This window comes from Gambusia affinis, linkage group LG16 (genome assembly GCF_019740435.1).
Source record: "Gambusia affinis linkage group LG16, SWU_Gaff_1.0, whole genome shotgun sequence".
In the NCBI taxonomy this organism is placed as follows: Eukaryota; Metazoa; Chordata; class Actinopteri; order Cyprinodontiformes; family Poeciliidae; genus Gambusia; species Gambusia affinis.
Window position 1 is genome coordinate 14424711 of NC_057883.1, and position 24371 is coordinate 14449081.

Here is a 24371-nt window from a genome sequence, read left to right on the forward strand (position 1 = left end):
ATTGTTTAAAATAAACTCTTCAAATATGACCATTTTCTCTCTTTGAATTACTGAAATTTTAGATCTAAGGTATGAAACGAAGCATTTTATAGCAACACCTGTTATTTCCCGTATAGGCTATTCATTTATCCATTCTTACGACACATGCCGAATTAACTCACTTCGGCTGGGTTTTCCTGTATAAAGTTTTTGTTTGTATTCCAACGCAGGCGTCGCTGTGGGGAGCTGGGCTCTGTTGGGGGCAGTTACACTGTGCACTCTCCCTTTTACTACGCATGCTCTGTGTGTTTTTCCTATCCCAGGTTTGACCCTGACCACTATTTCCTCCGCACCGCTACTCTCTATAAAGTGCCCATGCTTCCCTCACGCAGTCTCTTTCCCCGGCCGCAAAACGACCGTGAGTGTCCAACTCACCGTTATAGGAAAAAAAAAAAAACTTAAAATAAAAACGCATAAAAAAATATAAAATCTACAAAATCTAAATAAAAAACAAACGCAGAAATACTTAAACACAAACCTTTAAAAAAATAGCAAAATTAAAAAATATAAACAAACAAAGGTGGGATTTTAAAGAAGTTCTCAAGGTTTATTCTAAGAAGCTGGATTTGCGGAAGCTCTTATAATAATCGGGGAAAACTGAGGTACGATTAGGAACCGGGTTGTTCACTGTTTCGGGACAATTTCACTAATAGCGTATATATTTGTATTCGGGGAAGCTCTAAGAAATGAACACTGCGACGGGGAGTTATCCGATGGCTTCTCTCTACGTTGGCGACCTGCACCCAGACATAACGGAGGCGATGCTGTACGAGAAGTTCAGCCCCGCCGGACCGGTGCTCTCCATTCGGGTCTGCAGAGACATGATCACCCGGCGCTCCCTCGGATATGCTTATGTGAACTTCTCGCAGCCCGCTGACGGTAAGGAGTGACTTGAAGCAACTCAGTGCAGTGTGAGCATGGCTTGAAAAAACAACAACAAAAACTTTGGCATGTTTTCACTTGATGCTCATAATGAATGTAAATATATGTATATTTTTAATTTAAAGGTAGTTTGTTGCACTCTTAACTGGGGATTTTCGCCTCAGGTTCATTTCTTGCATTTTGTAAAATAACCCAATAAAAAAATGTTCACGTAATTATTCTTAAAAGGCAGCAACGTACTCTCAAAAAGGGACATTATCTTTACACCAAGCAATTAGCTATTTAAATGGACATCTTCTCTAAGCAGGCAGAAAAAGCTACAAGCACAGCAGAACCTCCCTCTCCCCTTTGAATCTGTCGATTTGCCTTTTATTATGGTTTATTCTGTTTGGATGAAATCGTGCAACTTTTCCTTTTTAAATAAGTTTGATGGCACTACATTATAAAATTAAAGTATGAACTTTATAATGTTCATACTTTATAAAGTATAAACCCTGTAATGGTTATATTATAATTGTTTGTATTTATAAACAGCCTACCTGGTACTTCTCAGTATTCAGAGGTAGTTTCCTGAAATATTTACTTTCTGGAACTCACTAACTTGCTCTTACTTTCTCTACGTGTACCAGGTGTGATCCTAAAACATAGATGTTTTATGTTTGAAATGTCCAGAAAGTACTTGTTAACTTTTAGAAATTTAAAACTTGTACATTTCAGGAAAATACCTTGTAAGTTCTGAAACACATGGACTATTATGTGCTAAAGGTTTTGTGACGATTATTCAGGAAATAATCGTCACATCCACTAGTTAACATCAGTGGATAATAAATGACAGCAAAATCTCAATTAGGAGATGGACAGTTATTCAAACACTTTTGAGGTTAAGAAGATAAAGAGACTGCATGTTTTCAAGATGACATTTCTTGTTTACAGTTAATTATTGAGGATGTAAATATTTTGAACATTGATTTCTTTTTATTGAGAAAGTATGATACAGCTTCTTCTCTGAATATTGGGGCACATAGTAATAAGGCTTCAAAAATATGGACAAATGGTAGGAGGCAGGGTGGGGTAATGTTAGCATGGCACACCAAAACCCAAATACAGGAGTTAATTTCTGATGTTTGATAATGATTTATACATTAAGAGCGTTTGGGATGGTGGTGGTGTCAAGAACTGAACCATAATCACAATGGTCACACTTTAGGAATAAATAAATAAATAAATGAATATTATAACTTACTGAAACATTTACTCTGCTATCTTAAAGCTAGTTAAAAAAAAATTAAATATAATGCTGCCTGGCTGGGACAACTGCCCCTCCCTCTTTGTGGTGCCACTGGAGTATTGATATCCCCAAACTGACATAATTAAAAAATACCTTTACAACAAGTTTAGCATTGTATGATTTGAGGTAAGTAAAACTGTCTGCATAAACAACTGTATCAGCAAATGTTTTCACAGTCTATAGGATTAGATCATATCAGGCACGGAGAGGAAAGGTAGCAGGTGTTGCGGTTGCCATTGGGGTCTTGGTGACACTGTCTACATTGTGTGAACTTTTCTCCTGTTGTGTCAACACAAAACACCTGTGACAGCTTATCCACGCTTGAGTTTGTGACTCAAGCCCACCAGAGATGGATGACGACAAACTTGTTTCCTGGAAGGTGCTTGGCAGTGAGCAAGCCCCGAATGAGTTATGCTGCAGGTTGTATCTGTTGGGTGTGTAAATAGATTTCAGGATTCGTTGGTGTGAATATGAACAACTGGTTGATATTCCTATTCAGAACCAGTTGGTTTAGGAGAGTCTTTGCAATCAAAAAAGTAGTATATGTAATTTCTGGAGTTTTTTTTCTCACTTGTGGCGTTTCTCATCCGAGTGGTGTTGTTGAATGTTTCTCTTCCCCATCAATGGTGAAGAACGCTCTACTCCCACTCCATGCCAGCACACATGCCACACAGGACCCCTCTCTAAATATAGCTCTCACATGTGAGCAGCCCAAAATGTGCCTGCTGTACAACACTTGAGACAAACAGTTACTGGTTATTAAAGACAACATTGATTACACCTACTGATAAACTAAATTAACACGTTAGTCTATCAGCTCTTGATCTACAATTTCCATTCAGAATCTTCCAGAAGTCCCTGTGATGCCATCTTCTGTGAGCACGCTGGCTGGGAAGTACAATTGTGAACCAAACTGCTGATGCCAGCAGACGCAAGGGAGCTCCGTTTTGTTTACCAGACACTTTCAGCTGGAGAGCCCCTCTCTGTGTGTGTGTGTGTAGCTCCTGAACAAAAGGATGTTTAGCACGGGAGCCCACATTGACATGGGAGGTGAAGCAAAAGACAGCTACAAATTGATGTTACTGGGCACACAGAGCAATGGTCGATGACTGCACTAAGAAAAATCTAAATCGAAACGTATTTGTTCGTAACTATATGAGCTGAAAGTTTTGTTTTGACTTCAAGGCATGTGGTTTGTCCAAAAAGAAAGACATGTGTTGCGAGCTTTCCGACTGCAGCTGCCCCACACTCGTCCCAGCTGCTGGCAGATAACTCATGAGCCGCCTGCTTCACTGCTGCTTCACTGCTTGCAGCCGGGATTCTCCACAGTGAAAGAAAAAAAAGGCAAAATGGTTTTAAATTATAACTTTATGATTATTGTTGCACCAAATGACTGGTACAATAGAAGCAGTGCATTCAGTTCATAATATCTTTACTGTATCTTCCACAAGTACTCATAACCTGTGAACTTTTGCAGGTTTTCACATGTTTCAGCCTCAAACTACAATTTTTCTTTGAAGAGGTTTGTTAGAGAGTGTCTTGAAGACCAAAGAAGAGATCAGACAAGTCAGGGATAATGTATAAAGATATTAAAAGCATGGTTAGATTTGACTTGCTGAACTTTAGACAACTCTTGGAAAATGTTTAAAGTATTATCTGGAAATGGAAAGAGTATGGGACAAAAACAAACTGTTCAGTCCCAGAATGTTCCAGTATGTTTTCTGAGTAAACATATAAAAAGTAGCAAAACTTGACCTTTCTCTTCACTTCTTTCTAGCGGAGAGAGCCCTAGACACCATGAACTTTGATGTGGTGAAAGGGAAGCCAATCAGGATCATGTGGTCGCAGAGAGATCCCTCACTCAGGAAGTCCGGCGTGGGCAATGTTTTCATCAAGAACCTTGACAAGTCCATCGACAACAAAGCCCTGTATGACACCTTCTCTGCCTTTGGCAACATCTTATCCTGCAAGGTAGAGTCTTTCTAAAAGTAAATATTTATTTAATATCTGTATTCAGATTAAGTCAATCAGTGTTGGGTTTACGCAATGTAGAACTGTGATCTAAGTTTTTTGTTATTAACAATATGAACAATTTTTGTTTGTTTATTTTTAGGGTAAAGGACAAAGATAAAAAAAAAGGACTTTTATCTTTATTCTATAATGCAGTACCAAATACATTTCTGATTTCTGCTCCCTAATAGCCAAATCCGTTGGTTAAATTTTAAGACGGTCTTTATGAATAGTTTTCCGTAAAATATTTTCTCCTTGGAATTTGGCCGTAATTTCCCATATTTTCTGTTCTTACACCCGACAATTGGATACTTAAAAAATAAGGGAAGAGGTAAAGTGGAGAACAAAAGACCTAAACTGCCATCTACATCCAAAACTTCACACAAGTCTGGAAACATTTCTCATCCTTCACCATTGCTCTGCTCTAAATTTTATCTATTGGATATTTAGTTCTCTGGTTATTTGTTTAATAATATTTTGCAATATTTTTCTTAGCATCAATAGGAACAAACTACTTTTTTCTGAAAGGGAATTTGAAACAAAGAACATGAAATTCCAATTTGAAACATATTTTTCAATAAGTTCAGTAAAAAAGCAGGGTGCCAAATATAACCAGTGTCACATAATGGGGAAACTTGGATACAAAGTAAAAAAATGTTATATCAAAGTTATACTATAGCAAAACAAAGAGTCCAAAACAGAAGTACTAATAGAGTCCAAAAAAAATAAAGACTTCAAATGAGAACATCATAAAACCTCCAAGCTTGCACATAAAGACTTAGATTTTTTACACAGCAATCACATAGTATGTAAATTGTAAAAAGCCATGCTTACTGTATCCTAGCACTCCTCTTTGTGCTAGGCTAACTGAGTGTAGCTTTCCAAAGTAGTGCTAAAGCATCTCATACAATTGTCCTTCCAAATTCTTCAGTCTGTGCTTTAAAACTTGAGAGCTGTCTGCATTCCTGAAGACATTATACCTCTGTCCGCCTTTCCAAGGTGGTGTGTGATGAAAATGGATCAAAGGGCTACGCGTTTGTCCACTTCGAGACGCAGGATGCAGCAGATCGCGCCATTGACAAGATGAACGGCATGCTTCTGAATGACCGCAAGGTGTGAGTGTCTGATCAGTCCCTTTCATTTTTTTATAACCGTTACCATGAGTTTGTCTAAGTGAATTATACATGTTATCAACCCTAATTAGAGTTCCAGGCGTCAAGAGTTTTGTGTGTGTTGACGTTATGCGGAGACTGTTATTCACTTTGCCTTGCAGAAGTTCACAGTCGTTGAACTTTATTGCATTTGTCATGCTGAATCAAACTCAAACTTCAATGTATGTTATTCAGATTGCTTGTGATCCACCAACAAGAAGCAAATAATACATAATTTTCAGTTTTTTTTTTTTTTTTCCCCAGATAAAAGTCTGAAACATGGAGCATGTATGTGTCTTCACATGGATTGTGAAGACATATGGAATTTGACTGGTCCAGTCAGACTAACACGCTTTGATCTCATACAGGCTCTTGCTGCAGCTGAATGTTTAGGATTGTTGTCCTGCCTTGTGGTGAATCTCCATCCAATCTTCATGGCTTTATGAGCCTTTAACAAATGTTCCTCCAAGACTATTCAGCTCCAACCGTTCATTCATCTCATCGACTCCTGTTAAATTAAAGCAACATGCCGCAACATGATGCTGCCACTACATACTTTTTGGGTTCTGGATGATGTGAGGCATTAGATTTCCACTACACATAGCACTTTGCATGTATCTCAAAAACCAGAGAATCTTCTTTCACATGTTTGTGGCTCTTGGCAAACTGCAAATGGGACTTTTTATGTTTTCTTTTTTAGAAATAGTTTTTTTCACTCAGCTCCTCCATAAAGGTCAGATTTTTGGACTGCAAGGCTTATTATGAGTAAGAAGATACTCTTGGTTATTCATTATGTTGTTTCTTTTACAAAGCACCATTCTCTGTGCAGTTCTGTCTTGAGGCCCCTGAGCATTTCTCAAAAACAGCTTAGCCTTTTTTTTTCAGTTTGCTGAGATTTTTTAAGTCTCTAACTCTGATGCTGATGGTAGAACAGATCGTACTCTCCACAGCAGTCTTATACAAGAGCTGCAGCATCTTGCAGCAAACACTTAAGGATAGACACTTCCTCAACTATTACAGCTCTTTCCTTCCTCATCTAAGCAAACTTCTCCACTGGCAGCTCTACTCCCATGATGAATATAAATGCATGACTCTTTTCTTTTCTTTTTTACATTATTCTTTGTAAAGAAAATAAGAACAAAAACATAATTGAGATAAACTCATTTTCTGTTCACACTGTAGCTTTGCACCATATTGTGTTGGTATAAATCACGGTGAAATCCATTGAAGTTTGAGTTTGTTGCCTAACAAAATATGGAAATGTTCAGTGGTTATGAATGCATTTGCAGGGCATTGTTTTTTTATTCCTGAATTTTGAAACATGAGTGAACTGACATGATATGGTTTTTCTTTTGTTTGAGTTGGTGAGTTTGTGTGAAAATATATTGACTAATTCATCATTTATTCCCCGCCGAACTTAGAAATAACCAACTAAAAACTCTTTCCCACCAGAGACATTCTTTGTTCCCTTATCGTCCACTTGCTGGTCATTCATCTTAGAGTGTGAGTGTGCGTGTGTGTGCGTGTGTCTGCGTGTGTTTTAGTGATGGATCGAATGCCGATATGCAATACAGGATGGCTGAAGGGGAGAGGTCCTCATAACCAGGTAGATAAGATTGTTCAGTCTGCATCTGATTTCCCTTTAAACTTGTGAGAGTTTTCCTCAAGCTCTCTTCATCCACCTCCTCATCACGTTTCGGACCAAGACCTTGACATGGTTATGTCCAGCATGCCATCATTTATGCTTGCCTTTGGATGCTGGATGTGTTTTATTTCCTTTTTTTTCACAGTCAACCCTGAGAATGAAGAGTCACACAATCAAATCTTGGATTCAGTTTGTCCAATGGATGTTGTCCATGTTTATGAAAATAAAACAAAGAGATTGGGCCTGGTGTATATCTCAGGACTGTTGAGACTTTTTTACAAAGGTGTGTTTCGCTCCTCATGTTGCTTGTTCAGGTTTGTGGGTCGTTTTAAATCTCGAAAAGAACGGGAGGCTGAACTCGGTGCCAAAGCCAAGGAGTTTACTAATGTTTACATCAAGAACTTTGGTGATGACATGGACGACGAACGACTGAAGGAACTTTTTGAAAAATATGGTAAATTGACACATACAAGCGCTTTGCAAGCTGTTTAATGTTAACTGTTATCAGGTTACACCCAAACATGTCCATGTATTCTACTGGGGTTAAACATGATAGACCAACACGGAGTGATACGACTATGAAATGGAAGGAAAATGGTTCATGGTTTAGATTTTATTTTCAAGTAAAGGTGGGAGAATCTGTTGACAGGAAAACTTTGAGTTGTGCACTTTACAAATCCAGTCTTTGGGGAAGAGGTATGTTATTGCCAAAGAGGTGGGTTTAAAATGTTCTGGCTCAGAAAGCTGTAAAGAAATGCACACCACATTTTCAGACTGTTGTTTGCAAAATTAAAATACCGATTATGTGCGATTATTTTTCATAATGTGCTACTTCATGTTGCATATCATGTTATATACCAAGACAATACAATGAAATTAGTTTCACTTCCTCTTTTCCACATTTGCAGGTAAAACCCTGAGTGTGAAAGTGATGGCAGATTCCTCCGGAAAATCTAGGGGTTTTGGGTTTGTTAGCTTCGAGAAACACGAGGATGCTAACAAGGTATTTTAAATTACCAGGGATCCTTAGAGGCTATGCTTGATTTTGGAAATGTTCTCACTTAAATATTTGTTCTTCCAAAAGGCTGTGGAGGAAATGAATGGTACCGATCTGAATGGTAAGACTGTCTTTGTGGGCAGAGCTCAGAAGAAGATGGAGCGGCAGGCGGAGCTGAAGAGGAAGTTTGAGCAGCTCAAACAAGAACGAATCAGTCGGTATCAGGTGAGCTTCCTCACATATTCATGGTAAGAACAAGAGTTGAACTCTCTTTTCATTGGGTTCTAGAGCTCTGTTTCAGGCTCTCCAGGCCTGAGAGAGCATGGCAAGATTTTTATGAACATTTGTTTATTTGAAGGGGTTACTTGGAGAAGGCATTTTTATTCTAAGATCAATATGGCAGCACAACTTATTTTTTCATATTTGCGTGTGATCATAAAGGGAAGCCATGAAATATTGTTGGAGAAAGAGTAAATGTGAAACACTGATGATTTCCTACAGAAAACAACAACAGAAAGTTATTATTATTAAAGATGGTTCTACAAGCTTTTAGATGATGAGGTGAATTTAGTGTTAAACAAAGATTTTCCATTTTGGATGCATCTGTATTCAATAAATACGATACTGTGTGTTGTGTTTTTTGTACACTTGGTTTTAGACTTAACTAAATGTTGCTTTTACTGACTTTATATTAATATCTGAAACTGAAATGTGAAATTCTTTCATCAGGGAGTCAATCTTTACATAAAGAACCTTGACGACACAATCGATGATGAAAAATTGCGTAAGGAGTTTTCTCCATTTGGCTCCATTACAAGTGCTAAGGTGAAAAAAAAAATCTAAACTGATTATTACACCTCAACTGAAACAAATCTGCACTGCACTGTGATTGCGCATGTGTGTTTAGAACCTTTGTTTATTCATTAGGTGATGTTAGAAGAAGGCCGTTCAAAGGGCTTCGGCTTCGTCTGCTTCTCTTCGCCTGAGGAGGCCACCAAGGCTGTGACAGAGATGAACGGCCGTATCGTTGGCTCTAAACCTCTGTACGTCGCTCTTGCTCAGCGCAAAGAGGAGCGCAAAGCTCACCTCACCAACCAGTACATGCAACGTATTGCAGGCATGAGGGCCATGCCAGCTAACGCCATCATCAATCAGTTCCAGCCCACAAGTGGCTACTTTATGCCTGCTGTGCCCCAGGTGAGGGAATCACTTTCTGAATTGATAAACTGACCAACTAGTAAATTAAGGAGAATGAGCCGATTTGATGTAAGGAAAAATTGTAGTATTACTTTAGAAAATCCGGCAACAAATAAAAGTTTCATAATAGTTTTGTGCATGTATTGTGGTTAAATGTGTAAATTTATATTTACTTTTTATTGTTAAGCATTGCATTGGAACGCAAATTATAGTTGGACGTCTTTCCATCAAAATAGTGAGACATGTCCTGTTTGACCAGAAGAAGAAGTAGAGGTCCATAGCATGATGGAGGACGGGCAGACATTCACAGTTCAGGTGGAACAATCTGATAACAGTAAAGTTATTAGTTGTACACTTCACAAATTTAGCATTTATGGAAGAGTTTTTCTTAAAGGAAAAAAAAGTATTAAAAACTCCTGTTTGCAGTCTGCCACTGGTGAAAGTAGACACAACATGTGCATTGTACAAGAAACTTCTTTAGCTAGATAACACCTAAATATAATCTTGTGGTCATTTAAAAAGAAAAAAAAACAACATTGCACATCAACCTGAACACGCCAACCCCAAAGAGAAATATAGCGGCAGCACCACAAAAGTCCTGTGGGGATGTTTATTGTCAATAAACAATATTGACAATAAATATGTCAATATTTATGCTGTATCCCCACTGTGGGGGATGTTCATTGTTGCGCAGGGACAGGAAAGCTGGTCGGATTTAAGAGCTGGATGGAGGGAATTAAATACAGGACAAGACTGGAAGACAATATCTTCGAGGTTGCTAAAGACCTCAAAAATAGAAATAACCAACTATTTGGTTGGTTATTTCACCAACTGGGAAGGAAGATTACATTCTAGTAGGATAACAACACAACTTGCACAAGCATGCTTAGATCATAGCATGTTTGTGTGTTAGAATAAACCAATCAAATCCACATTAATCCACCTGAAAATCTTCATTTCAAGAGTTGACTGTTGATGTTCACAGACTCTTTCCATCCAATGTGAATATGATTAAGCTATTTTTCTACAGGAATTGGCAAACATTTTAGTCTCTTGGTGTAAGAACCCAATAGAGACATATCCCCCAATAACTGCTGCCTTAATTCCCTTCTTGCCCCTATTAGGCACAGAACAGGACCACATACTATGCACCGAACCAGCTGGCTCAGATGCGGCCCAACCCACGGTGGCAGCAACAAGGTGGTAGAGGTCAAGGTGAGCATATAGTGCCTCCGTAACATTCAAGTAAACATTCAACATAGTGTAGAAATACTTTGCCTCTTCGATCTCTGCTTGTGTTGATCCCAGGCGGTTTCCAAGGAATGCCTAACTCGCTGCGTCAGCCTGGACCCCGAGCCAATCTCAGACACATGACTCCTAGCAGTGGTGCACAGGGTCCACGAGGTCTGCTTTGCTATGAAAAGTGACTATTATCAGTGTGTCTGCTATTTAAATTTGTACTTTTTTGTTTTTATTTTACCTCTCTCCTTTTAGGTGCCGGTCAGACCATGGGTCCTCGTCAGTCAATGGGAGTTCCAGGCCCCAGGGCCATGCCGCCGTACAAATATGCCACTAGTGTCCGTAACCCCAATCCCCAAGTGGTGCAACCAATTGCCGTACAGCAGGTATTATTTTTTTATCTCCCTTTCAGAATAAGCATGCATATCTATAAACACTCTTTTCTAAAATACCTCATCCATCCCGTTTAGACTCAGCCAGCTGTGCATGTTCAGGGCCAGGAGCCGCTCACGGCCTCCATGCTGGCTGCTGCGCCGCCTCAGGAACAGAAACAGATGCTAGGTATGACTTTGTTCTGCTGCGAACAAACTGTACCGACTTTTGACTTTCTTGAGACTAATTTGTTATCATTTTAAAACAGGGGAGCGTTTGTTCCCGCTGATTCAGGCCATGCATGCCAACCTGGCAGGAAAGATCACTGGCATGCTGCTGGAAATCGACAACTCGGAGCTGCTGCACATGCTGGAGTCGCATGAGTCTCTCCGTTCAAAGGTACCTTATTTATCCTGCCTAGAACAAAGAATGTTCCCCATGAAGTTACTAAACTGTTTCTTTCCTGTTTGATTGGTTCAGGTAGAGGAAGCTGTTGCAGTGCTGCAGGCCCATCAAGCAAAGAAGGATGCTACTCAGAAAGTAGGTGGCATGGCGACTACTGCTGCTGCTACATCCTAAAAACCGGATACTGTATTAACTTGGTATGAAAAACAGTAAAACTAATCATATTTGATAATTTCAAATGAATTACATTGTGGTACTAATGAGTTCATTGTGTTGTTCCAGGACTGAGAAATCAAAGTCAGGATGGACAGATACACTACAGTACCTACAATAACTTATGCAAAAATATCAGAAAAAAATTTAAATTAAGAAAAAAATGTTAAAACCTGTTCAAGTATGTTTCTAGTTGCAATATACTTTTAAACTGCACACTACGTTAATGTGAAAGAGGAACACAGGACATATTTGATCAGAAAAGGCCAGAAACCTTTTTTCCAAAACCAACATGAATCTTGTTCTTTATTTTGCTTGCAGGCTTCACTTTGATTTTAAAATGATCTGCTTCTTAGCCATCTCAAATTATCATGGGTGTGTGGAATTGTCAATAAAGGGATGATAAACAAACATAAGTCTCTTGGTGTTTTATTGAGTCAAGTTTGACTTCAGGTATTTTGAATGGGAATAAAGTCAAGGATCATGACTCATATTGAATAGGATGTATTGCTGTGACAGGTTTAGGTGCTGATAAGTGGTTGGAATTTCTTAAATTTTTGAAAATTACAGATTTTTTTTGAACAGCAGAAATAATTACTGTAAAGCAACTGTAAACAAATAAACATTATCATTTTAAGAGTTTTGAAGATTTTTAAAAATGTCTTCCATGTCATGTATTTGTAAAGAAACATAGAATAAAATATAGTGTGTATTTTACTATGCTAGTTAGCTTACACTTTTAAGTTAATATTTTTGAAGGAAATAGTAATTTACAAAATAAATAAGTTTTTTAATAATCATCATTATATCATACGAAAATACATATATATTTGCAATTTAATTAAATGTATTATGATAGTTGGCATACGATTATAAAAGTCAAAATAACCAGTTATTTTTATACTTTTATAATATGCTGAAGTCTTGACAAAATGATACTGAAAGTGATCACAATATAAATATTGTGTAAACAATTTAAAATTTCGTTTTATATAACTTAGCGGAGACAAAGTAAAACAGGAGACCGGCTCTCGAGGACCGACTTTGAGCACCACTGACTTAAGTCGATCGAACAAACTGAAAAAGATCATAAACGTAAGTGGTAGTTCCAGGGATGACCACTAAGAGGCGCTGTAGCAAAGCACACTCTGGAGGAGGGCTTTACTTTCAGTCCACCAATCAGCGGAAGCGGTCATAGTTGAAAGGTTACGTCTGATATGGCGGCCAACAAACGAGTTCTGTATGTCGGTGAGTCTTTTAGATTTTTTTACTTTAAAAGTGCATCATGTGATTTATGGTTTATGTATTTTAGGAATATTGTTCTACTTCACTTATAATTGTGTTCATGAAAGTAAAAAGAGAGCGCAAAGACGGCGTTTGTGCCTTTAGAAGACATGTAGACAGAGAAAATGTGCACTAATCTACCAAATGCTGCAACCTTTTAACATCTTCTAACTTTAATGTAGTATTGTTAACATCACTAGTTATGATATAAAGGCTAAAGATTGGCATTCACCGCCGAATCTTGGCAAACCTCTAACATCAATAAAAACAGTATATTATTATTGTGTATAAGCTGAGTGTCTGTAATGTGTGTTTTCTGTGAGGTGGCTTGGCTGAGGAGGTGGATGAAAAGGTGTTGCATGCAGCTTTTATTCCCTTTGGAGACATCATAGACATCCAGATACCACTAGACTATGAAACGGGTAAATCCACACACTTATTGTTACATTTACTAAAAGTGCCGGTGGATCCAGGCCTAATTACTGTGTTGTGCTAAATTTTCAGAAAAGCACAGAGGATTTGCATTCATTGAGTTTGAGCTGGCAGAGGTATGTGAAGGAATGGAAATATAGCGATTTAAGGCGTGTTTCTTTATAAGGTGACTGGTGGGTATTTTCTTCTTGTGCAGGATGCAGCTGCAGCTATCGATAACATGGTAAGAAGTAAAAGTGTGCTGTTACTCTCTGGTGGCCTTGAGAGTTGTTGCTGACGTGCTTCTTCTTTGCTTTTGGCTAATCAGAATGAGTCTGAGCTTTTTGGACGGACCATCCGTGTCAACATTGCAAAGCCAATGAGAATCAAAGAGGGCTCTTCTCGACCAGGTACAGAAAATTATACTCCACTCTGAACTTTTTTTATTTTCTTTTGCTTCATTCTGTAATATTTTTCCTCCCCATAGTGTGGTCGGATGACGACTGGCTGAAGAAATTCTCAGGGAAAACGGTAGAGGAAGCTGAGGCAGAGGCAGCATCTGGAGAAGCAACCACCACAACACAGGAAGTAAGAGCCATTTCCTTGTCTTAATAGTTTACATGTCTCATAAGTGGGTTTCCTTGTTGGTCACCGCTTTTATGCAAATTCAAAATATAAATTATAAAAGCTAATGTGAACAGAATTGGATCATATTCTAATTTAAATAGTTACAAATGTAAATACCATTGTGTGTAGCAGTATGGCTATGTCAGGATGATAATGTCTTCTTTGATTCAGTAAACGTAGTTAAATGAGATCAGATACATTTATTTGCTTCCAGATAAGATGTTTTTCAGCATCTCTTATGAAGGATGTGATTGTGATTGCATAAATTACTGAATTACCTTACAAAAGTAGCTAATTTGATTTAAGAAATTACTGCATCTGGAAATCGATGGAAAAATAAAACAATTTTTAGTTATTGATATTGTTCAAGATCACATTTTCTGAAAACCCACATCTATCAGTCACTTCATTTCTCTATCCTTCCTCATCATCATTCCTTCCATTAGTCCATTCTACTGTCTCTTGTCATTCCTACAGCTTTTTTCCTACATGCACCAGTGTTTCTGCTTCAATTTTTTTTTTTTTTACAAGCTTCATATTTAAAATCTGACTAATGTAGACGTTTCTGTCATAAATTTATTGTACTTATCATTTTAAAACATGCTAAAATAAAACTAATACTAAATTGAAACTAATAACTCTTTAAGAATTTGATTTAAAATGTATATATGAATCCTGATCTATGTTTTCAGACTGGATAAGACTGAAAACATATTTACCCACTTATTTACCTTATAACAGTAAGTAAGTGGAGAATAATTAATCATTTGCAGGGTGAGCCTCCAGCTAAGAAGGGCAGAGTGAATCCACAGGTCTACATGGATATAAAGATCGGCAACAAGCCAGCAGGGAGACTGCGCTTCCTCCTCCGGGCCGACATTGTTCCAATGACAGTAGGTCTGTACAAACTCCTTAAACATGTTGTTGTAGGATTGACAGATCTGTAAGGATGAACTTTCTTTCTTGCTTAGCTACCAGTTGTCCTGTTTTTTCTGTGTGGTGGGATTCTGTGGTGTAGGTTTATTTTTTTAAGTTTCTAATTGACACAAAGCAAAAAGACAAAATAAGATGTCTTTAGCATCTCATCTGCAGTGGTTTCCAGAGATACTACTCCCAGAACAGGGACATTTAGTTTATGTACTTAAGGAATTAGAAGAAACTTAAAATCCAGAGAAACTACTCATTACCTTAGATCAACATTTAGGACCATCTACTTTATAGAATCAAACAAGGAGAACCAACATCTAGTTTTATCAAGTCATGAATCCAGAGAAACCCCTCCTAGTTTATACATTTTTATTAAACATGAGGAACCAATATGTAGTTCCATACGTTTATACTTTTATTTTTCTCTTGCTTTTCTTTTATTTTGTTTGTATTTCCTCTAAATCATGCAAAGCACTTTGAATTGCCTTGTTGCTGAAAATGTGCTATATAAGTAAAATGATCTTGCCTTACAACATTTCACAGTAATGTGCAGTTAGTGTTGCCATCTCAACATTTTAAGCCCAAACATTAGGATAAAGGTGGACATTTAGATGCCTCCAAATTCCAGCAGCAATCTGTGAAATATGACTCAAGCCTGCTGGAAATCTCTCTGATGCACCAAAGAAATGGGGGGAAAAAAACACAAACCAGTTTTCTACAGCTTTAAAATGAAACTAAAGATTTAATATAGTGTTTATCTAAAACTTTACATTATTTTTAAATTCGATAGAGAACTTCCGCTGCCTGTGCACACATGAAAAGGGGTTTGGCTACAAAGGCAGCAGCTTCCATCGCATTATCCCTCAGTTCATGTGCCAAGGAGGAGACTTCACCAACCACAACGGCACCGGCGGGAAATCCATCTATGGCAGAAAGTTTGATGACGAGAACTTTGTCCTCAAACACACAGCTCCAGGTAAGGAATCTAGCACTAAGTGAATAGTTGTTTTTTTTCTGATCCTAACAATGTTTGGCTAAAGTTGCGTGCTCGCTCACACAGGGCAACTCTCCATGGCCAACTCTGGGCCAAACACAAACGGCTCTCAGTTCTTCATCACCACAGACAAAACGGACTGGCTGGATGGGAAACATGTTGTGTTTGGCGATCTGGTGGAGGGGATGGATGTGCTGCGTGCAATGGAAGTAAGAAATCAAGCCACAATCTGCTTATTTCACTGAAATGCAGGTTTCTAATCCAGCATAAAGAATATGCATTCAGTGATTTTTGTTTATGCGGTTCCAACTAAAATAAGTTGGATTTAAATGTAACCTGACTTTGTTTTATTCCTCCAGGCTCAGGGAACGAAGGATGGCAAACCAAAGCAGAAAGTGATCATCTCAGATTGTGGTGAATATGTATGAATGAGTAAAAAAAAAATCAACAAAAACAGTGTTTGCTTGGTTGTCTGTGTCTGATGACAGATGTTTGTCTAAGACAATTTTTTTAACGGAAATCCATTTTGTTATGTAAATATTTCAATAAACACATTTTTTATAACTAAATCACAAGTTGGTATGCATTTTTCAATAATTGCAATGTTATAATTTATGCTTGAGTTACATATAGACTGTGCAAGAGGTGTTATCATTACTAATTTTAAAAAATTATTTCAATTGCAAGGAGAGAGATCTACCCAAACTGTCATAAAAAATGCAATATGTTCCTGTTTCTTTAGATCAGTATATCAAAAAAACGGATCAGGACAGTTTGACATATATGCTAAAACTCTTTTATTAATTCCTTTGCCCTCTTAAGACTTGATTTCTAAATACTTATCAGTTGTTTTAGCTCTCAATTATTTTCTGTTGTCCTTATCTTTGTCTTCCCTTTTGGTCATTAAACACAAAATTCTGCCTTATCCAAGTGACAAGAACTGGACAGAAGTTGAGTGACGGATCATACAAAGTTTGAAGGAAAACTTTGAAAGACCCACATAAAGTCTGGCTCCTTCAAAAGTTTTCACTGTCCTGCATAAATGTTTACCATCTTTTTGCACTGACTTAATAATAAAATGTTTTAACTGGCTTGCATCACTAGTTATCAGTTGCCTATAATCCAAATTATATCCACAAAGGATACGAACAAAGTACTCATTAATTTACAATCATTCCCCAGAGACTTAATGAAGAGACTTATGTTGCTAAGCCAGAATAATGCTGCCTGTCTCTGGATTCTGAATTTCATGCTGGAGAGATTCAGCATAATGACTCTTCCTAATTTCATTTTGCACTGGGATCCCTCAAAGCTATGTCCTCAGTCCGTTTCTTTTAACTCTATTAACGTACAACTGTACGTACACATCAGAATTTGATCTGGAAAGTTCCCTATTACATAGTTGTAATTTTGCTCAGTGTAAAAGTAATAATTGAACCAACAAGGAGTGAAGTCTGGTCCACTTTTAATGAATGATCTTGCCTGAATAATACCACTGGGATTGTGAACTGGACCCGGCAGAGATTGTACTTTCCAAGAAAATAAAAACCAGCATAGCCTAGAAGCACCCTTACAACATTCTTTAACGCTGAGTTTTGAGATTATGTTGACATGACAATCAGAGCTATTCAGATGCAAACTGATGAACTGAAATGGGTACATTTAAAAAGGTCAAATGTCATGGAAAAGGTCCTTTGTTTCAGAAATTGAATTCAAAAAGCCAAACTCATTAGATGGTGATCACACACTAGTGGATATATTTCAAGTGTTTATTTCTGCTAATTTCGACAAAAAATCAGTTTGTTGTGCTAAAAAATATCACACACAAAAAAGAAATTTACTTTTAATTAAGAAATGTACTAGAAACCATATGCATTCAGTTCTTAATTGGTCTTCATCACACATTATAGAAGCTGCAAGGCTGTAGCACTGATTAGGTATTAGGTAAACACTAGGGTGCACCGATGGCAGTCTTCTGGCCGATCTTTTAAAAAGCCTAACTTACCAATTCCAATTCTGGCCGATGCCAGTTTTTTTGTCTGAAAAGTTGCTTAATATATCAATAAAGTTGCTGAACTGGCAACAATGGGGTGACTTGTTATCTGTAAACGTGCAAACATGACCTGGTTGGTCGGTTTGTCAGTCAAACCTCTCTCACAGGAGAAAAGAAAAGCAGAGTGGTTGATTTTTAGACCTTTGCTGAGGTTGATAACATCGGTGGATAAGATGGGCTTCACATGTAAAAATCACCATTCTCCCAAAATTAAGGAAATCAGCACCAATAAATTAGCTGACTGATAAATTGGTGCACCCCTAGTAAACCCAGTCAGGAGAGTTTGCTTGCAAAGTCAGTTAATCAAGTGCCTGCATTGGGTTTGGCTGATAAATTAAGACACTTGGCTTTGAATCAAAACAAATTATGTCTCTCTGTGGAACCTTTATGCTGGATTTCAATGCAGTGCCTTTCTACACGTCCTCTAAATTCTGTGACCTTTATTTCTAAATCAAATGCACTTCAATGACTTAAATTTTAAGTGACAACTTTGGACCACGAAGCAACAGTTCAGTCAATGCAATGGTTTTAACCTTTTCTACAACACTTCTTCCTTCCACTAAACCTTCCTGTAATGTGCTTTGATACAACATTCTGACCAACTTTCTCTAGCATTGACTTTTTGTAGCTTGCCTATCAGTGTCAATACTAATTAAACATTTACATTTATGTATAAAAATTGCTTTCATTTGTATTATTTAATATTTTCTCTTTTGGTAAAGTTTGGTGTTTTGTTTTTCCAAGATGACAGAAATAAAACTTTAATATTTATAACTGAAATATTTCAGTAAATCAATTTATTGATAATATTTTAATCAGTTGAGTCGCCTTATAAATATTTTTGGAAAGGTTTTTTCTTTTTCATGTTTTTTAAAAAGTAAAAAAAACAAAACATTGTTAAATCTGCATATCTTTATATGAAAAGCAACTGCTAACTTTGGAGAGCTTGTTTGGATCGTGTTTTACGTAAGACTCTAGACTCTGTTAAAGGAACATCTTTAATTGGTCGAACAAGCGTTGTTTTGCGGAGCCACACCTGAACAGGTCAGCGCGGTGGGAAGTTACATACCAGTCTAGAAGCTCCACCCCAACTTTCTGCTCCGTTCCAGTCCCGGGGAGTGAATCTGCCGAGATTCTCGTCGGGGTTGTTGATCCACGGACTGCTGCTCTGCTGCGACTCTGAAGCACCGCGACTGTTTTTGAGCTTTAAACTGTGAGTAACTTCTGACAGATACGAGCGAACATATTAGATTAGACTGTGATATGAAAGCTGTTTTAATGTGTTTCATGTGGGAACTCGTGTCAGCGCGCAATTACGCACGGAATGTACAAACTTGGAAGTCTTTATTGCAGGCTATGGAAAGTAATAGGCTGGACTTAGCAAGAGTTACAACACTGTAAGAATGAAATGGACGCTCATGTAAATGAGATCTAAATAAATAAGAACAATGTGTATTTTAGCGATCTTTGGACGGATTAAATACTGTTTAAACTAAACTACCAGAACACAAAGTTACTGACATTTCTTTGTTTTTGTTGCTTTCTCAGTGATTGACTTCAGATTTTGGCTGTTTCAGATACCTGAGATCTATCTGTGACATTTAAACCCTGACGAAAGCCTTTCGTCTGCCTCCGATCAGCAGGAAGAGACAGTCTGTGAACAAACTCCATCATGAACTGGGCATTCCTCCAAGGCTTGCTCAGTGGGGTGAACAAGTACTCCACAGCCTTTGGTAGAGTGTGGCTGTCCATTGTGTTCCTCTTCAGGGTCATGGTGTTTGTGGTGGCGGCTGAGAAGGTGTGGGGAGATGAGCAGAAAGACTTCAGTTGCAACACGGCTCAGCCAGGATGCCACAATGTCTGCTTCGACTACTTCTTCCCAGTGTCCCATATCAGGCTGTGGGCCCTGCAGCTCATCTTCGTCACCTGCCCCTCGCTCCTGGTGGTGATGCATGTAGCCTACAGGGAAGATCGGGAGAAAAAGCACAGGGAAAAGCATGGCGAAAACAGCGGCCGACTTTACCTGAACACTGGGAAGAAACGCGGAGGTCTGTGGTGGACCTACGTCCTCACGTTGCTTTTCAAAATAGGGGTGGATGTGACCTTCGTCTACCTTCTCTACCATATCTACGAGGGGTACGACTTCCCCTCTCTGATCAAGTGCACACAGGACCCGTGTCCCAACACAGTGGACTGCTTCATCTCTCGGCCTACCGAGAAGAAAATCTTCACCGTCTTCATGGTGGCCACCAGCCTGGTCTGCGTTCTGCTCTCCATCTTCGAGGTCATCTACCTGGTGGGAAAACGCCTCCACGAGTGTGTCACTGGGAATCATCACTCAAATCGCATGACCAACACGCTGTCCAGCAGATCCAGTCTGATGGAATTGAACGCTATGAAACATACAGGGAAAAAAACACCCGAAACGCCTGCACCCTCATACAGCACAGCTGTATCGTGAGACACGAGAGCAAAGACTTTCTGAAAGAGCACAAAGACGGAGAGGAAGCAAAGCTGGGACTCCTTGCTGCCTGAAAAGACTTGTTGGTATAAAGTATCTCAAAGACTGAATTTTTGTACAGAGATTGAATTTCTGGATCAGATTATGTGTGTCATACTGTTGACAAATATAATGTTTTTTAACTGAAAAAGCTCTACTGCTGTTTTAAAGAAGGAGAAACAAAAATCTCATAAGTTGCTTTGTCTGATTTAGGCTTGGGACGAAAAGCATGAGTCACTCCTCGGTTTGGCTAGTTTTACCAGCACATGTGGTTCCTCTGTGTCAGAATTTCCCCGTGCTTAAGCCCAACCTCAAATGTTCAGCCTGCTGAGAGTCTTCCCCATTCCCTCAGAGCCTGATGTTACTTGTTTTTGTTAGTGTTGTTGTGCTTTCCTGTGTTTATGCTGGGGGCAAGAATGTGGTTTTCATAAATACAGCTAATCAGGATGTGGCTATTTTACATTCGACCTCACTGCATATGTGTTAATATTTTGTAATAAATGTTATTTTATGTTTTAAAAGGCTTCTTTCTCATTACAAAAAAAAACAAACAAAAAAAAACTTACATGACGGGTGGAAGAAAGGGGAATGTGTTTAAGAGAACTGTAAACCATCCACCCTCTCTACAGAAAAGGATTTGTTGACTCTGCACAAACTTGTGGCTGAGCAAAGATCTCAGCCTTCCTTCCTGTCTTATTCTTACTTTTTTATTTGTTCGGTAAAAAGCCTTCCACCCAGTCTGATTATCCTGTTGCCATGGAGCAACGCTTTCATTGTTTGGGTAGATTGGCACCCACTCCGTGATTTGATTCATCTCCTCTGACGAGTGACTCCACCCAATAGAGGAATCCATGTTTACATTGCCTTTTTGCTGTATTGCAGTTTTATACGGTTGATTACTGTAGTTTCTCTGCAACGTGGCAAAGCAGTGATGTAGTCAGAATTAAGAGGGATTTGCAACTCTCTCCTTTTTGCCTTGCTAAGGTTTTGAAATGCAGCTGTTTACATCTACCTTGGCACAGTCACCAGTGACAGAGTGGTATATACAAAAGTAAACCAGCCAAACGGAGCTCTGCAAATAAGGACTGGATAAACTGCAGGCATCAGTAGTTCACTGGAAACATATGAAGGGTTTTTAAGGCAATCATCCAACCAACACAGTCTTCAGCAATTTTGTAATTTCTAAAGGGTATTAGCAGATAGATGGAAGATTGACATTTGAACCTTCAAAAGAAGATATTTAAGACATGAACAAAGGCTTTCTTGGGTAGATGCATTTACTTGTTAAAGAAGATGAACTCAGTCTACACTAGGTGACATTAACATGTAAGAAAACACACAAATAAGATATAAAATACTGTACATACAATTTGAGAAAAAAAAATACTATTTTTGCTTCAATGAAAGTGATAAAGTCTAAATAAATGTGGTGTCTAGTCAATGAGGAAAAACAGGATATGAAATCCCAGCCTGGGGTCTTTCCGCATGTAGTTAGCATGTTTTCCACAGGTCTGTGGGGTTTTATTTCAGTGAGCAGCTTCTTTTCATATCCTAAAAAATCTGACTGGTCATTTGGGCTCTGATTTGCTCTTGGGTATGTGCATGCATGCAGTTGTTTGCATGCACATACCCAAAGCACACCCAAAACTCTCACCCAAGTTTTGGTTGAGAGGCGGGGTACACATAGATCTGGTTCTATTGTCTGGATATAAAACAAAGAACTTCATTGTAAAAATGTGGAGTGGAAAGTAGAGATCAGTGAAATCCTTTAGTTTTTTTCTTATCTCCGAAGAAAGACACTGGGAGTATCATAGTTTGTGACCTTTGTTTGGGATATCAAGTTAACTTGTAATTGCTGATGAAACGATTGCTAAAAGATATTTTCCCCATACAGAACAGACAATAAAACAAAAATTAATCTCTTCCTCTAAGAGATTAGATTGCATCAAAAATCCAGATTATTATAAAACAATTCTAAAAAGAGTAAAAAAAAAAAAAAAGAGGCACTGACATTCTGGTTCTTCACACCTTGAAGTTTCACAATGGGTGTTCCCCTGATTCACGAGTCTGTCAAGTTGGAAACTGGTTGATCTGTCCTTCTGGGATAAAAAATAGTCTAAACACTGTTTTGAACTAATCAACTCTAAAAACAGGAGTTATGAAGGATATGATCTTTCTACAGTAATGTAAAGAAGTTGCTAAGAATCGCCAATCTCTCAGACAAGCTACCTTAATTTCAACTTTTTAGAGCTCTACTCACTTTTAGGAAGAATTTCGAATATTTCAGGGTATAAAAAGAAAAATTTTGATTTTTTTTTTCCAGAGTTTCAAGACAGATGCTCAGTTTTGAGCCAATTTTTCCATCACAGTGGCTTGATAATTCATACCATTAATTCAAGGAAGGTATTGGAAAACTTCCTTCATGATTTTGGTCCTTCTTGACACAGTAGCAACTCAGAGTTGCTTCATATTTGTCAGCTGCACATCTACAGTTCCACCACATCCCACAGATGGTCTGTTGGATTGAGATCTGGAGACTCTAATGGCCACTCAACTCATTGTGCTTTATGACACGATGCCTAGGCTGCATGCAAGACTTTCTTGCAATCAGAACATCCTGGTTTTTGATGGCAGTTGGGGACTTTCTCAACTTAGTTTTAATGTTCTTCCCATATTCTGTCTAGGTTGTTTCCAAAAACAATATATGTTAAATTCATCAACCATCCTAAAATGTTTTTACGTGTGAGAGTATGTTTGTTTGTTCTGTTTTATCCTGTGATGGAAAGAGAGGCACGATACACCCTGCCTCTCTTTCATTGAACTGTTAGACTCCGACATGAGAGCATTGTTGAAGGAGGTAGCTACTTCAGCAATGGTTTCCTTCCTATCTTGTCAAACCAGTCTCCCCAAACTTTTCTTTTTCAGCACAAGTCATGGGTGTCCTTTAGCATCACAACATGTTAGCAGTTTCTGAAATACTCAGGCACCAAAACCTTTCACAATGGTTCGCACTGTCTGATTCTTGTTTTAAACTTCAGCAAGTCATTTTCTAGATGCCTAAATGCATCAAAAAAACTTTTTATGACTGATATTTCTGTTTATGTAAGTCAGTAAATAAATAGTGTTCCCTGAGTGAAACCTTTCACAGGACATATTGGAAAACTTCCTTCAAGATTTTGTTCTTCATTTACATAGTAGCAGCTCAAAGTTGCTACGATGTTACACATGTGATTGCCTTTGGCCATTATCTTGTTTATCCAGATATTTGGACTGTGTCTCTGTAAACAATCCTGCCCTCCCACTGGCAATGGGAACCTCTAGGGTCTTGTGGAAAGACCTTCTCACACAATTTCTTGGCTTCCTTCCTTTTTCAGAGCCAGCAGTTGAAAGTTGTGCCTTTCAGTCTGTTGTATCCGTCTTGTTGGGACTTGTCGCTGGCAGAGGTTGAGTCACACTATAAATGTTTTAGGGTGTGTTCCATTCAGACTGGAACCAGTTCTTCACTTAGAGTCTAGAAAAATTCTTGCCACCCCTCCTCCCAGTCTGAAAGGGATTATTGTCTAGTAAAAAGATAAAAACGCAGATGTTGAAGCAGCTGTGGAACTAGGTGACATTAACATGTAAGAAAACACACAAATAAGATATAAAATACTGTACATACAATTTGAGAAAAAAAAATACTATTTTTGCTTCAATGAAAGTGATAAAGTCTAAATAAATGTGGTGTCTAGTCAATGAGGAAAAACAGGATATGAAATCCCAGCCTGGGGTCTTTCCGCATGTAGTTAGCATGTTTTCCACAGGTCTGTGGGGTTTTATTTCAGTGAGCAGCTTCTTTTCATATCCTAAAAAATCTGACTGGTCATTTGGGCTCTGATTTGCTCTTGGGTATGTGCATGCATGCAGTTGTTTGCATGCACATACCCAAAGCACACCCAAAACTCTCACCCAAGTTTTGGTTGAGAGGCGGGGTACACATAGATCTGGTTCTATTGTCTGGATATAAAACAAAGAACTTCATTGTAAAAATGTGGAGTGGAAAGTAGAGATCAGTGAAATCCTTTAGTTTTTTTCTTATCTCCGAAGAAAGACACTGGGAGTATCATAGTTTGTGACCTTTGTTTGGGATATCAAGTT

At 38.3% G+C, this 24371-nt stretch overlaps 3 protein-coding genes across 5 annotated transcripts; all 3 read left to right on the top strand.

Moving 5' to 3' along the window:
• Positions 1-355: 355 nt before the first annotated feature.
• On the top strand, positions 356-11849 carry pabpc4 (poly(A) binding protein, cytoplasmic 4 (inducible form)). 2 transcript variants are annotated; one of them, XM_044143336.1, is made up of 16 exons: positions 356-641; positions 717-918; positions 3987-4180; positions 5219-5334; positions 7330-7469; positions 7924-8018; positions 8100-8237; positions 8742-8837; positions 8940-9209; positions 10334-10424; positions 10518-10613; positions 10704-10834; positions 10919-11009; positions 11089-11219; positions 11301-11422; positions 11508-11849. In XM_044143336.1, the coding sequence occupies exons 2-15, from the start codon at positions 726-728 to the stop codon at positions 11397-11399; spliced, it is 1881 nt and encodes a 626-aa protein (XP_043999271.1). In that variant the 5' UTR covers positions 356-641; positions 717-725; the 3' UTR covers positions 11400-11422; positions 11508-11849. The 2 variants fall into 2 exon arrangements, with proteins under 2 accessions (XP_043999271.1, XP_043999270.1); XM_044143335.1 differs by having other exon boundaries at positions 356-918.
• Positions 11850-12588: 739 nt separating this feature from the next.
• On the top strand, positions 12589-16250 carry ppie (peptidylprolyl isomerase E (cyclophilin E)). The gene is made up of 10 exons (XM_044143337.1): positions 12589-12686; positions 13046-13144; positions 13227-13270; positions 13351-13377; positions 13462-13543; positions 13621-13721; positions 14534-14657; positions 15478-15663; positions 15748-15890; positions 16041-16250. The coding sequence occupies exons 1-10, from the start codon at positions 12656-12658 to the stop codon at positions 16107-16109; spliced, it is 906 nt and encodes a 301-aa protein (XP_043999272.1). The 5' UTR covers positions 12589-12655; the 3' UTR covers positions 16110-16250.
• Positions 16251-18806: 2556 nt separating this feature from the next.
• On the top strand, positions 18807-20755 carry gjb10 (gap junction protein beta 10). 2 transcript variants are annotated; one of them, XM_044143340.1, is made up of 2 exons: positions 18807-18947; positions 19283-20755. In XM_044143340.1, exon 2 carries the CDS (start codon positions 19407-19409, stop codon positions 20193-20195), a length of 789 nt encoding a protein of 262 aa, XP_043999275.1. In that variant the 5' UTR covers positions 18807-18947; positions 19283-19406; the 3' UTR covers positions 20196-20755. The 2 variants fall into 2 exon arrangements, with proteins under 2 accessions (XP_043999275.1, XP_043999274.1); XM_044143339.1 differs by having other exon boundaries at positions 18813-18947; positions 19312-20755.
• The last annotated feature ends 3616 nt before the right edge of the window (positions 20756-24371 follow it).

What these genes read in the sequence shown, in the direction of transcription:
- pabpc4 (XM_044143335.1), top strand. Translation starts at nt 726, where the DNA reads ATGAACACTGCGACGGGGAGTTATCCGATGGCTTCTCTCTACGTTGGC. An exon ending in GCTCCATTACAAGTGCTAAG is followed by an intron (nt 8,838 to 8,939) that starts GTGAAAAAAAAA and finishes TTTATTCATTAG; the next exon opens with GTGATGTTAGAAGAAGGCCG. An exon ending in TTATGCCTGCTGTGCCCCAG is followed by an intron (nt 9,210 to 10,333) that starts GTGAGGGAATCA and finishes TGCCCCTATTAG; the next exon opens with GCACAGAACAGGACCACATA.
- ppie (XM_044143337.1), top strand. Translation starts at nt 12,656, where the DNA reads ATGGCGGCCAACAAACGAGTTCTGTATGTCG. An exon ending in CTGCAGCTATCGATAACATG is followed by an intron (nt 13,378 to 13,461) that starts GTAAGAAGTAAA and finishes TTGGCTAATCAG; the next exon opens with AATGAGTCTGAGCTTTTTGG. An exon ending in ATGTGCTGCGTGCAATGGAA is followed by an intron (nt 15,891 to 16,040) that starts GTAAGAAATCAA and finishes TTATTCCTCCAG; the next exon opens with GCTCAGGGAACGAAGGATGG.
- gjb10 (XM_044143340.1), top strand. Translation starts at nt 19,407, where the DNA reads ATGAACTGGGCATTCCTCCAAGGCTTGCTCAGTGGGGTGAACAAGTAC.